The sequence below is a fragment of the Procambarus clarkii genome, chromosome 24 (assembly GCF_040958095.1).
Source record: "Procambarus clarkii isolate CNS0578487 chromosome 24, FALCON_Pclarkii_2.0, whole genome shotgun sequence".
In the NCBI taxonomy this organism is placed as follows: domain Eukaryota; kingdom Metazoa; phylum Arthropoda; class Malacostraca; order Decapoda; family Cambaridae; genus Procambarus; species Procambarus clarkii.
Genome location: NC_091173.1, coordinates 35,910,139 through 35,926,590, shown reverse-complemented (window position 1 = coordinate 35,926,590; position 16,452 = coordinate 35,910,139). Strand labels below are relative to the sequence as shown.

General features: G+C 44.4%; 1 protein-coding gene across 1 annotated transcript; it reads right to left on the bottom strand.

Moving 5' to 3' along the window:
• Nucleotides 1–3,213: 3,213 nt before the first annotated feature.
• LOC138368249 (uncharacterized) lies at nt 3,214–15,797 on the bottom strand. Its single transcript, XM_069330800.1, has 3 exons — nt 15,691–15,797; nt 13,873–13,907; nt 3,214–6,451 (listed from the first exon to the last, which is right to left on the bottom strand). Exons 2-3 carry the CDS (start codon nt 13,895–13,897, stop codon nt 3,579–3,581), a joined length of 2,898 nt encoding a protein of 965 aa, XP_069186901.1. The 5' UTR covers nt 13,898–13,907; nt 15,691–15,797; the 3' UTR covers nt 3,214–3,578.
• Nucleotides 15,798–16,452: the final 655 nt, after the last annotated feature.

Sequence of the window (16,452 nt, the reverse complement as noted above, 5' to 3'; positions counted from 1 at the left end):
TGTAATTGTGTTGCTTCATTAATAGGAAGGAAGCAAGCAGGCGTTACTGTTGTGGAGTCTGCTGGCCGTTTCCGTGTAATCAAGTCAGGAGAAGAAAGGCTGTGAGCCAGTCTTAAAGAAAATTTGTTGGACGTCTTAGAGAACACTATCCTGGACGGCCGGAGTTGAACGCCCTCGAGCTTCGAATTCTGTAGTTTGTGTGGGAGATTGCAACGTTTGTGTTGGAGAACTGCAACGTTTGTGTTGGAGAACTGCAACGTTTGTGTTGGAGAACTGCAACGTTTGTGTGGAGAACTGCAACGTTTTTGTGGGAAAACTGCAACGTTCTCAATGCAAAGAGAGAGAGAGAGAGAGAGAGAGAGAGAGAGAGAGAGAGAGAGAGAGAGAGAGAGAGAGAGAGAGAGAGAGAGAGAGAGAGAGAGAGAGAGAGAGAGATACGGATATAACTTGGGTAATAGTGGACTATAACTAAGGGGGATTGAGAGATCATCCCACAGTTAGGAGAGTGCCCGGGAGTCACGGCAGATTAAGAGCAGGTGTGTAGTCATGACAACTAAGCAATATGAGTCGTACTCCCGAAATAAAGGTGACCCTGAACTCCTCTCCCAGAATCAGATGCTTACCAGGGTGATCCCTCAAATAATGGCAAGCACTCCAGTGTCCATTGCTGGTCGATCGACGGAAGCGGAAGTGTGTCTACTGAGGTCGGCTGTTCGTTCTGTCAGGGAGTGGTTGGGGTCTCAGTTCGACGGTAAGTAAGTATAACGTCGATTCAAATAATAAAGTTTCATTGTATAACAACCCCCAATCCCCAGCCATCCCTAATAATATGTCTTATACGTCGCAAGTACTTGTTTACTATTTATGTTCCTCAAGTATTTTTAATGTTTATTGGTTTACGTTGGGGTTTCTGGTTTCATTATAAGATTTGTGTATCTGCAATTGTTTGGTGTTTCTTAACTATTTGCAAATATTGTTCTTTTGAATATATGGGCTGAAAAAAGTCTATTCAGCTGAAGAAATTCCTTAGTCCACAAGATGTAGATTCTAGTCTTATGACTATAGACACTTGCAATATAATGGACATTAAATGCAATTAAAGTAATCCCTCATATATAAAATTTATTTACGATACATAATAGACAATCATATTCAGAGGTGACAGAAGTGTTTATTAGATAGATCATATTCAGGGAGTGATAGAAGTGCATAATAGATAAATCATATTCAGTGAGTGATAGAAGTGCATAATAGATAGATCATATTCAGGGGGTGATTGAAGTGCATAACATACAGATTATATTCAAGGGTGATATAAATATTGTGTACTTCTGTGCATAAAATATTGAGCGAACACACTGGGTTTGCAGCAGTCAACACCTGTAAAATCACTGTTCACCCCATGGTAAGAGCCTACTACAGACTTACCTACTACACACTCAACCAGCTACACACTTAACACACTACACACTTATCCCCTACATACTCAACCAATTAGACACTCAACCAACTAGAAATATAACCAAATAAATATTAAACCAATTAGCAACTGAACCATTTATAATCTAAACTTGTTTTCTATTACAAATAGAAATATTCAATGTATAATTAACACATGACCTTCCCACTGACCTCTATAATTGCACAATGTACAATATATATGTATAAATGATATATATAAATATTGTAGAGATTTAGGAGAAAAAAAATAATACAAAGAGATTAATCATACTATCGTAATGCATCAATAAGAAAATCCATTGGAGCCGTGAAGAGGGTTCGAACCTGAGTGTTCCCAGGCACATGTTCTAGCAACTAGACCATTACACGGTGACAAAGACATAGACGACAGTGCCAAAGTGCCCATGAGGGGGGGCGGGGGGTATGAAAATCTGGGTCTGCTTCAGGGGAAGCCTCAGGAGTACTCGAGGGTGCAGTAGGACTTCAAGTTGTAATCTTTTTGACCATGTCGTGCCCCAGTGGTCTAGTGCGTGTGTCTGGGAACATCTAGCGCACAGGTTCCATTCCTCATCACGGCTCCTAAGGATTTACTCAATTACAATAATAAGATCATGACAGTGTAGATGTACACACTGTTGTCCCAGGAAGATGATGACAGTGTAGATGTTCACACTGTTGTCCCAGGAAGATGATGACAGTGTAGATGTTCACACTGTTGTCCCAGGAAGATGATGACAGTGTAGATGTACACACTATTGTCCCAAGAAGATCATGACAGTGTAGATGTACACACTGTTGTCCCAGGAAGATCATGACAGTGTAGATGTACACACTGTTGTCCCAGGAAGATGATGACAGTGTAGATGTACACACTGTGGTCCCAGGAAGATGATGACAGTGTAGATGTTCACACTGTTGTCCCAGGAAGATCCTGACAGTGTTGATGTACACACTGTTGTCCCAGGAAGATGATGACAGTGTAGATGTTCACACTGTTGTCCCAGGAAGATCATGACAGTGTAGATGTACACACTGTTGTCCCAGGAAGATGGTGACAGTGTAGATGTACACACTGTTGTCCCAGGAAGATGATGACAGTGTAGATGTACACACTATTGTCCGAGGAAGATGGTGACAGTGTAGATGTACACACTGTTGTCCCAGGAAGATGGTGACAGTGTAGATGTACACACTGTTGTCCCAGGAAGATGATGACAGTGTTGATGTACACACTGTGGTCCCAGGAAGATGGTGACAGTGTTGATGTACACACTATTGTCCGAGGAAGATGGTGACAGTGTAGATGTACACACTGTTGTCCCAGGAAGATGGTGACAGTGTAGATGTACACACTGTTGTCCCAGGAAGATGATGACAGTGTAGATGTACACACTGTTGTCCCAGGAAGATGGTGACAGTGTAGATGTACACACTGTTGTCCCAGGAAGATGGTGACAGTGTAGATGTACACACTGTTGTCCCAGGAAGATGGTGACAGTGTCGATGTACACACTGTTGTCCCAGGAAGATGGTGACAGTGTAGATGTACACACTGTTGTCCCAGGAAGATGGTGACAGTGTAGATGTACACACTGTTGTCCCAGGAAGATGGTGACAGTGTCGATGTACACACTGTTGTCCCAGGAAGATGGTGACAGTGTAGATGTACACACTGTTGTCCCAGGAAGATGGTGACAGTGTAGATGTACACACTGTTGTCCCAGGAAGATGGTGACAGTGTAGATGTACACACTGTTGTCCCAGGAAGATGGTGACAGTGTAGATGTACACACTGTTGTCCCAGGAAGATGGTGACAGTGTAGATGTACACACTGTGGTCCCAGGAAGATGGTGACAGTGTAGATGTACACACTGTTGTCCCAGGAAGATGGTGACAGTGTAGATGTTCACACTGTTGTCCCAGGAAGATGGTGACAGTGTAGATGTACACACTGTTGTCCCAGGAAGATGGTGACAGTGTAGATGTTCACTGTTTTTGGGAGCTATATAAACAAAATTTTAGTTTTTTGTTTTTATGCTTCATGTGGATGTTTGTATGTGTCATGTGGATGTTTGTTTGTGTCATGTGGATGTTTGTTTGTGTCATGTGGATGTTTTTATGCTTCATGTGGATGTTTGTATGTGTCATGTGGATGTTTGTATGTGTCATGTGGATGTTTGTATGTGTCATGTGGATGTTTGTATGTGTCATGGGGTTGTTTGTATGTGTCATGTGGATGTTTGTATGTGTCATATGATTGTTTGTATGTGTCATATGGATGTTTGTATGTGTCATGTGGATGTTTGTATGTGTCATGGGGTTGTTTGTATGTGTCATGTGGATGTTTGTATGTGTCATGTGGATGTTTGTATGTGTCATGTGGATGTTTGTATGTGTCATGGGGATGTTTGTATGTGTCATGTGGATGTTTGTATGTGTCATGTGGATGTTTGTATGTGTCATGTGGATGTTTGTATGTGTCATGTGGATGTTTGTATGTGTCATGTGGATGTTTGTATCTGTCATGTGGATATTTGTATGTGTCATGTGGATGTTTGTATGTGTCATGGGGATGTTTGTATGTGTCATGTGAATGTTTGTATGTGTCATGTGGATGTTTGTATGTGTCATGTGGATGTTTGTATGTGTCATGTGGATGTTTGTATGTGTCATGGGGATGTTTGTATGTGTCATGTGGATGTTTGTATCTGTCATGTGGATATTTGTATGTGTCATGTGGATGTTTGTATGTGTCATGTGGATGTTTGTATGTGTCATGTGGATGTTTGTATGTGTCATGTGGATGTTTGTATGTGTCATGGGGTTGTTTGTATGTGTCATGTGGATGTTTGTATGTGTCATGTGGATGTTTGTATATGTCATGTGGATGTTTATATATGTCATGTGGATGTTTGTATGTGTCATGTGGACATTTGCATATATCATATGTAGGTTTATATATGTCATGTGGATTGTATATGTTATATGGATGTGTGTTTGGATGCTTCTGTATATCATTCAGAGTGTATGAATCATGCGGAAGATTGTATATATCGTTCAAGTGGTGGGTACCATGTGGTGGCTGGTATGATTTATTCGTATATTGATATACATTGTTCACTGTATCGTAAGTATTATAATGTTTATCATGAGAGTGTGATGTTTGCTGACGATCTTCATCATGTTGTGGTGTGTATACTGCATGGTGGTGATTGTATGGATCATGAGGGTGATTGTATGGACCATGTGTGTGATTGTATGGATCACATGGTAGTTTGTATGGATCTTGTGGGTGATTGTATGGATCATGTGGGTGATTGTATGGATCATGTGGGGGATTGTATGGATCACATGGTAGTTTGTATGGATCTTGTGGGTGATTGTATGGATCATGTGGGTATTTGTATGGATCATGTGGGGGATTATATGGGAAATTTGGATGATTGTATGGATCATGTGGGTGTTTGTATGGATGATTGTATGGATCATGTGGGTGTTTGAATGGATGATTGTATGGATCATGTGGGTGATTGTATAGATCATGTGGGTATTTGTATGGATCATGCGGGTGATTGTATGGATCATGCGAGTGATTGTATGAATCATGTGGGTGATTGTATAGATCATGTGGTAGTTTGTATGGATGATTTGGTCTGTAACTATCATGTGTATTATTGTATACATGATCTTTGTACTGGTATGTATGATAAGGATTTTGTGAACGATATGGTTGCTGATCAGTATGACGTAATTCATATGTATCTTTTGGGTTGTATGTGTCATCCGGTTTGTATGTGTCATCCGGTTTGTATGTGTCATGCAAGTTGTATGTGTCATGTGAGTTGTATGTTTTATGTGGGTTGTACGTGACATGTGAAGTGTGTGTATGATACGGAGTGTGTGTATGATATGGAGTGTGTGTATGATACGGAGTGTGTGTATGATATGGAGTGTGTGGATGATATGGAGTGTGGGTATGGTATGGAGTATGTGGATGATACGGAGTGTGTGGATGATACAGAGTGTGTGTATGATACGGAGTGTGTGTATGATACGGAGTGTGTGTATGATACGGAGTGTGCGTATGATACAGAGTGTGTGGATGATACGGAGTGTGTGTATGATACGGAGTGTGTGTATGATGCGGAGTGTATGAGTGATATGAACTATAGGTATGATTCTGGGTGTGTGTATGATATGGGGTATGTGTAAGATACGGAGTGTGTGTATGATACGGAGTGTGTGTATGATAAGGAGTGTATGAGTGATATGAACTATATGTATGATTCTGGGTGTTTGTATGATACAGGGTATGTGTATGATATGGGGTGTGGGTATTATACAGAGTGCGTGTATGATATGGGGAGTGTTTATGATACGGAGTCTGTGTATGATACGAACTATTTGTTTGATTCTGGGGGTGTTTATAATAAGGAGTGTGAGTATGATTTGGGATTTGTGTATGATAAGGAGTGTGTGTATGATACGGGGTATGTTTATGATACGAGGTGTGTGTATGCCGGGCAATATATTTTTGAGCAGTTACTTGAGGGAAGAGACTATCATGAGCAGGTGATGACCCGACGCCTTGTGGAGTCCTTGTCCTCCTTGGTGGCTCCACAGCTGGTGGCTCCACACCTGGTGGCCCCACAGCTGGTGGCCCCACACCTGGTGGCCCCACAGCTGGTGGCCCCACACCTGGTGGCCCCACAGCTGGTGGCCCCACAGCTGGTGGCCCCACAGCTGGTGGCCCCACAGCTGGTGGCCCCACAGCTGGTGGCCCCACACCTGGTGGCCCCACACCTGGTGGCCCCACACCTGGTGGCCCCACACCTGGTGGCCCCACACCGCTACGACTGAAGAAAGAGCCAGTAAGGGCTGTGCTGGGTGGAGTGGTGTTGCGGGATTTAATCCTGATGAAGGGTGTTGTGGTGGGTGGTCCTTGAGGGAGCTCGCTCTCTGCCGGCCTTAAGACAAGCAGGACTAGCCCTGTGGAGGAGGTAGTTTGTGTGAGTGCAACAACCTAAGACACTGCAGGTGGAGGAGGTAGTTTGTGTGAGTGCAACAACCTAAGACACTGCAGGTGGAGGTGGTAGTTTGTGTGAGTGCATCAACCTAAGACACTGCAGGTGGAGGTGGTAGTTTGCGTGAGTGCAACAACCTAAGACACTGCAGGTGGAGGTGGTAGTTTGTGTGAGTGCAACAACCTAAGACACTGCAGGTGGAGGAGGTAGTTTGTGTGAGTGCAACAACCTAAGACACTGCAGGTGGAGGTGGTAGTTTGTGTGAGTGCAACAACCTAAGACACTGCAGGTGGAGGTAGTTTGTGTGAGTGCAACAACCTAAGACACTGCAGGTGGAGGAGGTAGTTTGTGTGAGTGCAACAACCTAAGACACTGCAGGTGGAGGTGGTAGTTTGTGTGAGTGCAACAACCTAAGACACTGCAGGTGGAGGAGGTAGTTTGTGTGAGTGCAACAACCTAAGACACTGCAGGTGGAGGTGGTAGTTTGTGTGAGTGCAACAACCTAAGACACTGCAGGTGGAGGTGGTAGTTTGTGTGAGTGCAACAACCTAAGACACTGCAGGTGGAGGAGGTAGTTTGTGTGAGTGCAACAACCTAAGACACTGCAGGTGGAGGAGGTAGTTTGTGTGAGTGCAACAACCTAAGACACTGCAGGTGGAGGAGGTAGTTTGTGTGAGTGCAACAACCTAAGACTGCCGGTGGAGGAGGTAGTTTGTGTGAGTGCAACAACCTAAGACACTGCAGGTGGAGGAGGTAGTTTGTGTGAGTGCAACAACCTAAGACACTGCAGGTGGAGGAGGTAGTTTGTGTGAGTGCAACAACCTAAGACACTGCAGGTAGAGGAGGTAGTTTGCGTGAGTGCAACAACCTAAGACACTGCAGGTGGAGGAGGTAGTTTGTGTGAGTGCATCAACCTAAGACACTGCAGGTGGAGGTGGTAGTTTGTGTGAGTGCAACAACCTAAGACACTGCAGGTGGAGGTGGTAGTTTGTGTGAGTGCAACAACCTAAGACACTGCAGGTGGAGGTGGTAGTTTGTGTGAGTGCAACAACCTAAGACACTGCAGGTGGAGGAGGTAGTTTGTGTGAGTGCAACAACCTAAGACACTGCAGGTGGAGGTGGTAGTTTGTGTGAGTGCATCAACCTAAGACACTGCAGGTGGAGGTGGTAGTTTGTGTGAGTGCAACAACCTAACACACAGCATTTTCAGACTCTCTTCCATGACTCCTGCCATCAGTATTCTAGACATTATTCAGGGAAATTCACAGTACTTGATGAGAGAGCAAGCAATTGATTGGTTAATCTGCCTAATTATGAGAATTAGTGCCAGCTGTCAGCGTAGTGATAGCTGGGGTAACGTAAATTAACGTAAATTAACGTTTTGTAAATTACTTATATTAACGTAAATTGTTTTGCTGAAGTAGTGATTGCTCACAGTAGTCTCTTGCAACTGTTGCAAGATTAGAGGGGGCAGTAATGTGGTATACTTTTGTTGTTGCCAAACCGTGTGTCATTACTGTGAGGGTACAGTAATTACCGTGTTGCAGAAGCTGCAACCGTATGTGGGCTGTGCATTAATGTGTGACCTATGTAACCTGGGATTACTTTGTGCTTCTTTAAGTTGTGTTGAAGACTTAAGGATTCAGTGAGAGTTAAGGGGAATTAACTTTATAAGGGGTTGCACATTACTTAATGAGTGAGAGAGCTGTTAAGGGAAACAGTGCTGAGCTTGTTGAGATACGTTTCAGGTACAATTAATTGTCTGTGGGAAAACTTATTGACTACTCTAGCTAATTGTGTAATTAGCATTCTCATCATGAATTCACATAGTGGGGAGGAACTGTCAGAGTCTGACAGTATTTGTGGTAACGTAATTTACTCGAGACTAATTACCTTTCTGGGGTATAGGAATTAGTAGTTCATGATAATTAGTGGAGTAATTAACGTCAAAGGTCTTGTTGACTCGGTAAAGCGAGGTCATTGAGCTAGCATAACTCTGTTATTTTAATCATATCCTGTCTGGTGACAGTGGCTTAAGATGCACTTATGTTAATTAGTGAGGTAATTAACACCTCGTCTGTGAATTCACAGTGTTTGATGAGACTTGCTTAGGCAGTGCGGAGTGAGACGTATTTATGTATAATTAATTATCGGTCCTGGTGACAATTAATTAATTGCTCGGGGTTAATTAGGGTAATTAACGCTCATTAACGTAAAAGTTTGACATAGACTGTTGAGACGCTACCAAGATAGTGGTAAGCTTAGTTAACGTAACTCGACTGGGATTTAATTAGTTGTCCATTTGACAATAATTACGAATTACTCACTGAATACTTGAAAGAATTCAAGTGTGATGTAATTTAATAGACTTTGAGTTATTGTTAACAAGATGACTTATGTTAAGAGGGACAAGTGTTTGTGATTAACGTAAAGTACTTTGTTGCTGACTGTTGTAGACAGTTAATTAACGTAATTAATCACATAATCAATTTTGTAATTGATTAAGGTAATTTCTTTTGTTTATCGTTTGGTGACGGGAGTAAAGTAACTTGGGGATTACTGGAGAAGTGTCTCAGAATCACACCTTGCCTGACTTTGTTTACTGTTTACAGTTGCAACTTCTTGCAGGCAGTTGCAAAGAGTGTTCACATTAGGTTGTGATAGGGGGAGTCAGTGTGGGACTACCCGCCTAGTTACGTGGGTATCTCGCCTGGAGGGCTGGAGGACCCGTATGATTGTGATTATAGTATCTGTTCACTGTGAAGCCGTGACAATAGTGATTGCAAGCTTGCGTCACCAGTGGGCATCATTGTTCAGTTAGTTCATTTAGTCAGCCCGAAGTGTCAGCAAGATAGAGACTGCTGTCATTTCTTGAGGGGCTGTTGTATAGCTGTGTTGCAAGTGCCACTGGACAGACATTAACGTAACGAATCACTCACTGTGGTGTAAACTAGGCTTGTGAATTATTTGTTTGCAATATTGCGTCGTCAGTGGGCACACCTGTGTTCAGGTTAGTTCAGTATGCAGCCGCACAGCAATGGACCAGAGTTGTTGCTATTTAGCTGTTGTTATAGTGCCACTTGATGGACATTAACGTAACGTAAACTAGATGTTGTAGTAGTTTAGTCCCATGTAAATAAATTATTTTGTTATAGAAAACGATCTATGATGTCAACCCTTCAACCATTCTTTTCCAGCCATGTTCTGCTTTATACGATTGTTGCAATGTTGTCTTTTTTTCAAATGACGGCTGTTCTTGGGAAACTCGAATTCCAATTCATAGCACCACATCAAATACAAATATTTGGTTGTGAGAAAACGTCGGTTAACCTTTAATGGTTTTAACGTTCTTTTTAACTAGGAGGAACCAGCGACCTAAGTGGACAGGTTTTCACCCTTGTGGTGGAAGCCTGGCGGTTTGCTCCCGCTTTTCCTTTTTCTATTGTCCTCCTGCTTAGAGTAGAAATATCTGCGGTGTGCTTGAGGTCCACCTCCTAGGGGAGGTAGGCGTAGAAAAAATCTCACAACCACTGCTTAGAGATATTATATCTTTAACTAAGCGCTAAAGACTAGTTCAGACGAAGGCACAGCTGCACCGAACTGATTCACACTCGCTTAGACAACCAGTTTTACAAGCAGAATAACACTGATTGTTAAGAACCAGAAAGTTAGACCGCCTCGCTGCATGGGAATCTGTTGCAGCTACTTAGTTACTGAACTTTAGCTGCCAGTAGCACAGTTAGACTGTTGCTATATGCTGCCACTCTCTAACAGCCTCACAGCTTACTACTGAGATTGTACAACGCACAATACTTTAAGTTTTCAAGTCGTATTATCGTCATTAAGATGTCTACACTTGCCTGTCACTCTTCACATTCATGTGTGTGTGTGTGTGTGTGTGTGTGTGTGTGTGTGTGTGTGTGTGTACTCACCAAATTGTGCTCGAGGGGGTTGAGCTTCGGCTCTTTGGTCCGGCCTTTCAACAGTCAATCAACCGGTGTACAGATTCCCGAGCCTATTGGGTTCTATCATCCACATTTATAACTTTGTATGGAGTCTGCCTCCACCAAATCGGTGCCTAATGCATTCCTTCAGTTAACTAACCTGACGCTGAAAAAGTTCTTTCAAACGTCCCTGAGGCTCATTTGGCTACTAAGTATCATTAACTAAGTATTCACCTAGTTGTACTTGGTGGGTGTTGAGCTCTGACTCTTTCGGCCCGCTTCTCAACTGTCAATCAATAAAAAAATAATTTTCCACACACAAACACCCAGGAAGCAGCCGGTAAGAACTGTCTAACTCCAAGGTACCAATTTACTGCTAGGTATCAGGTGCAGCAGGTTGAAAGAAACTCTGGCCATTTGTTTCTGATTCTGCCGGGAATCGAACCCGAGCCATTAGGACTATGACCACTCAGCGCTATCCACTGTTATGAACCCCAGGTAGCCTAGTGAGGGAGGTCTGCCTTGTGAGAATTATTCACCACCTGACTGGAGGCAGGAGTCAGGGGAAGGAATTAAACTAAGCAGACGTCAGTAAATTATGACTGAAAAGATGCAAGAAGAAGACGAACATCTTATATAAATGAGGCAAGACGTCGATATTATGTTACGATATCAGTACCATCCTTTCATAGTAGTGATCCATTAGTGCATATCCATCCCTCCATGGTAATGATCCATTAATGCATATCCATCCCTCCATGGTAGTGATCCATTAGTGCATATCCATCCTTCCATGGTAGTGAACCATTAGTGCATATCCATCCCTCCATAGTAATGATCCATTAGTGTATATCCATCCCTCCATGGTAGTGATCCATTAGTGCATATCCATCCTTCCATGGTAGTGATCCATTAGTGCATATCCATCCCTCCATGGTAGTGATTCATTAGTGCATATCCATCCTTCCATGGTAGTGAATCCTTCATTACAATCGCAACGTCTTCGTCACTGCACTCGCTCACGTCTGCGTCACTGCACTCACACATGTCTGCGTCACTGCACTCGCTCACGTCTGCGTCACTGCACTCGCTCACGTATGCGTCACTGCATTCACACACGTCTGCGTCACTGCACTCGCACATGTCTGCGTCACTGCACTCGCTCACGTCTGCGTCACTGCACTCGAACACGTCTGCGTCACTGCACTCGCTCCCGTCTGCTTCACTGCACTCGTTCACGTCTGCTTCGCTACAGTTACGTACTAACTACATTCACAAATGAGCCCCTGACGCTGCTACAGTATTCAATCCTTCTGTCAGTTGTTTTGAGAAGTAAAGTAAAATGACAAGTGAATGATACTGATCATAGTGACTAATACAAGCCACGCCCTTGGTCTGAGCCTGGCATAAAGAAGCATAAGGCGTCAGTTGAATGATACTGATCATAGTGACTAATACAAGCCACGCCCTTGGTCTGAGCCTGGCATAAAGAAGCATAAGGCGTCAGGTGAATGATACTGATCATAGTGACTAATACAAGCCTCGCCCTTGGTCTGAGCCTGGCATAAAGAAGCATAAGGCGTCAGGTGAATGATACTGATCATAGTGACTAATACAAGCCTCGCCCTTGGTCTGAGCCTGGCATAAAGAAGCATAAGGCGTCAGGTGAATGATACTGATCATAGTGACTAATACAAGCCACGCCCTTGGTCTGAGCCTGGCATAAAGAAGCATAAGGCGTCAGGTGAATGATACTGATCATAGTGACTAATACAAGCCTCGCCCTTGGTCTGAGCCTGGCATAAAGAAGCATAAGGCGTCAGGTGAATGATACTGATCATAGTGACTAATACAAGCCTCGCCCTTGGTCTGAGCCTGGCATAAAGAAGCATAAGGCGTCAGGTGAATGATACTGATCATAGTGACTAATACAAGCCTCGCCCTTGGTCTGAGCCTGGCATAAAGAAGCATAAGGCGTCAGGTGAATGATACTGATCATAGTGACTAATACAAGCCACGCCCTTGGTCTGAGCCTGGCATAAAGAAGCATAAGGCGTCAGGTGAATGATACAGATCATAGTGACTAATACAAGCCACGCCCTTGGTCTGAGCCTGGCATAAAGAAGCATAAGGCGTCAGGTGAATGATACTGATCATAGTGACTAATACAAGCCACGCCCTTGGTCTGAGCCTGGCATAAAGAAGCATAAGGCGTCAGGTGAATGATACTGATCATAGTGACTAATACAAGCCTCGCCCTTGGTCTGAGCCTGGCATAAAGAAGCATAAGGCGTCAGGTGAATGATACTGATCATAGTGACTAATACAAGCCTCGCCCTTGGTCTGAGCCTGGCATAAAGAAGCATAAGGCGTCAGGTGAATGATACTGATCATAGTGACTAATACAAGCCACGCCCTTGGTCTGAGCCTGGCATAAAGAAGCATAAGGCGTCAGGTGAATGATACAGATCATAGTGACTAATACAAGCCACGCCCTTGGTCTGAGCCTGGCATAAAGAAGCATAAGGCGTCAGGTGAATGATACTGATCATAGTGACTAATACAAGCCTCGCCCTTGGTCTGAGCCTGGCATAAAGAAGCATAAGGCGTCAGGTGAATGATACTGATCATAGTGACTAATACAAGCCACGCCCTTGGTCTGAGCCTGGCATAAAGAAGCATAAGGCGTCAGGTGAATGATACTGATCATAGTGACTAATACAAGCCTCGCCCTTGGTCTGAGCCTGGCATAAAGAAGCATAAGGCGTCAGGTGAATGATACTGATCATAGTGACTAATACAAGCCTCGCCCTTGGTCTGAGCCTGGCATAAAGAAGCATAAGGCGTCAGGTGAATGATACTGATCATAGTGACTAATACAAGCCTCGCCCTTGGTCTGAGCCTGGCATAAAGAAGCATAAGGCGTCAGGTGAATGATACTGATCATAGTGACTAATACAAGCCTCGCCCTTGGTCTGAGCCTGGCATAAAGAAGCATAAGGCGTCACATATCAGCGTGGACATGTTCAAACCATGGGCCATGCCACTAGGAGAGGCAGTCCCACCCCAGTGATGACCATTATGAGGTCATGTAAGCATCTGCCGAGCACACATGAAATATTGACCGTCTACAGACAGCAACTGTCCAGGCATAAGTCCCCAAATGTTCAGCATTAACCAACAAATACTTATATTAATGAAGAAAACTAACTAAAAAGATAAAATAATAAAATATTTAGCATCAATTTAATCTATTTAAATTAATGAAGTTGTTGCATCTATTATATCTGGTATATAATTGTAAAGTGTCACAGTTTAAAATTAATTGAATATTTACCAATGAACAACTATTTAAACCGGATTTTTTTAAGGAAACTTGTGGAGTTACGGAAAATATATTTGGGCAACGAAGCCTCGTTATGTTTAACGAAATAATCCTTACCTATCACCACCCCGAGGACGGCCATTGTCAGCGATCTGAAAGACAATTAACCAATCAAATTTTCATAATTTATTTACCAAATATACAATTATTAACATTCAGGATTTATAGGGTCCATGTACACTGAGAAGAGTACACGGAGGGCCCCCTGTATATGGAGGGCCCCCCTGGCAAGGAAGAGTACACGGAGGGCCCCCTGGCAAGGAAGAGTATATGGAGGGCCCCCTGGCAAGGAAGAGTACACGGAGGGTCCCCTGGCAAGGAAGAGTACATGGAGGGCCCCCTGGCAAGGAAGAGTACACGGAGGGTCCCCTGGCAAGGAAGAGTATATGGAGGGTCCCCTGGCAAGGAAGAGTACATGGAGGGTCCCCTGGCAAGGAAGAGTACACGGAGGGCCCCCCTGGCAAGGAAGAGTACACGGAGGGTCCCCCTGGCAAGTAGGAGTACATGGAGGGCCCCCTAACAAAAAAGAGTACATGGAGGGGGCCCCCTGGCAAGTTAGAGTACATGGAGGGCCCCTGGCAAGTAGGAGTACATGGAGGGCCCCCTAACAAAAAAGAGTACATGGAGGGGGCCCCCTGGCAAGTTAGAGTACATGGAGGGCCCCTGGCAAGTAAGAGTACATGGAGGGCCCCTGGCAAGTAAGAGTACATGGAGGGCCCCTGGCAAGTAAGAGTACATGGAGGGCCCCTGGCAAGTAAGAGTACGTGGAGTGCCCCTGGCAAGTAAGAGTACATGGAGGGCCCCCTGACAAGTAAGAGTACATGGAGGACCCCTGGCAATTAAGAGTACATGGAGGGCCCCTGGCAAATTAAGAGTACATGGAGGGCCCCTGGCAAGTAAGAGTACATGGAGGGCCCCTGGCAATTATGAGTAGATGGAGGGCCCCTGGCAATTTAGAGTACATTGAGGCCCCCCTGGCAAGTAAAGGTACATGGAGGGCCCCTGGCAAGTAAAGGTACATGGAGGGCCCCTGGCAAGTAAAGGTACATGGAGGGCCCCTGGCAAGTAAAGGTACATGGAGGGCCCCTGGCAAGTAAGAGTACTTGCCAGGGGGTATTACTAGTAGGTATTAAGAACCTACACCACTGTGGAACTTAACCCTGTGTTACTAGCTGGTATTAAGAACCTACACCACTGTGGAACTTAACCCTGTGTTACTAGCTGGTATTAAGAACCTACACCACTGTGGAACTTAACCCTGTGTTACTAGCTGGTATTAAGAACCTACACCACTGTGGAACTTAACCCTGTGTTACTAGCTGGTATTAAGAACCTACACCACTGTGGAACTTAACCCTGTGTTACTAGCTGGTATTAAGAACCTACACCACTGTGGAACTTAACCCTGTGTTACTAGCTGGTATTAAGAACCTACACCACTGTGGAACTTAACCCTGTATTACTAGCTGGTATTAAGAACCTACACCACTGTGAAACTTAGCCTTTGTGTTAATGTCTGGTATTAAGAACCTACACAATTGTGGAACTTAACCTTTGTGTTAATGTCTGGTATCATCATATGCTGTTTAGCGAAGCATTAAAAAAATAGTTCAATAAAATCATGTTACACTGTTCTTTGTTCTGAACCGTTTATTCTACAAAATTTAGCAATAAAAACTGTTCGGCCCAGATATTTCTACCAATATCTGTCGTCATTCTGTTGTGTCGATGTTCAGGGTTCAGCGATACCCCTCCCTCCTCCCCTCACCCCCAAACACCCACCCAGCAAGAAGGAGAGTACAAGGAGGCTGTGAGCCGCCCTCACCATACACCACCCACCCCACCGCCAGCCTTCACTAGGCCCAAGCAACACACCTCTCTTGGTTGATCTTGTTGAAATATTGCCACGCAACTTCCGCTCCTGGCTCTCAAGACCTCCACTCCACACTCGGCAAGGTAACCGCTCGGCCCCCGCACTTCTGCAAGGGTTTCATCTCTATATTACTCTGTCAACTGTGCAAACTGAATCATTTAACATCGAGCCAACTCCACATAATTACCGCTTGCTATTGTGTCAGAAATGAATTCTTGAATAAATATTAATATTGTACCAAATATTTATACTGATTACCATGAATAATGTCATTGACTCACTATATAAATACTAAGGGGAAGTAATAGCATCAGGAGCTATGATAAATGTGATAGAGATAGCACACTTGGGGGGTACAACGAACCAGGGAGGGAGACGGTGGAGCTGTGACCTCGGCGAGAGTCCAGCATGGACTGAGGAAGGTAGCTCCTGCTGCCACTTATATAGCTCGGGAGTCACTGGTGAACCTTGGCAACCCTCCCCCCCCCTCACATAACACAACAGTGACTCCTGGCAACCCCCACCCATAACACAACAGTGACCCCTGGCAACCCCCACCCATAACACAACGGTGACAGCTGGCAACCCTCCACCCATAACACAACAGTGACCCCTGGCAACCCCCACCCATAACAGAACGGTGACAGCTGGCAACCCTCCACCCATAACACAACAGTGACCCCTGGCAACCCCCCACCCATAACACAACAGTGACCCCTGGCAACCCTCCACCCATACCACAACAGTGACCCCTGGCAACCCTC

What these genes read in the sequence shown, in the direction of transcription:
- LOC138368249 (XM_069330800.1), bottom strand. Translation starts at nt 13,897, where the DNA reads ATGGCCGTCCTCGGGGTGGTGATAG. An exon ending in CGTCCTCGGGGTGGTGATAG is followed by an intron (nt 6,452 to 13,872) that starts GTAAGGATTATT and finishes CCTCCTCCACAG; the next exon opens with GGCTAGTCCTGCTTGTCTTA.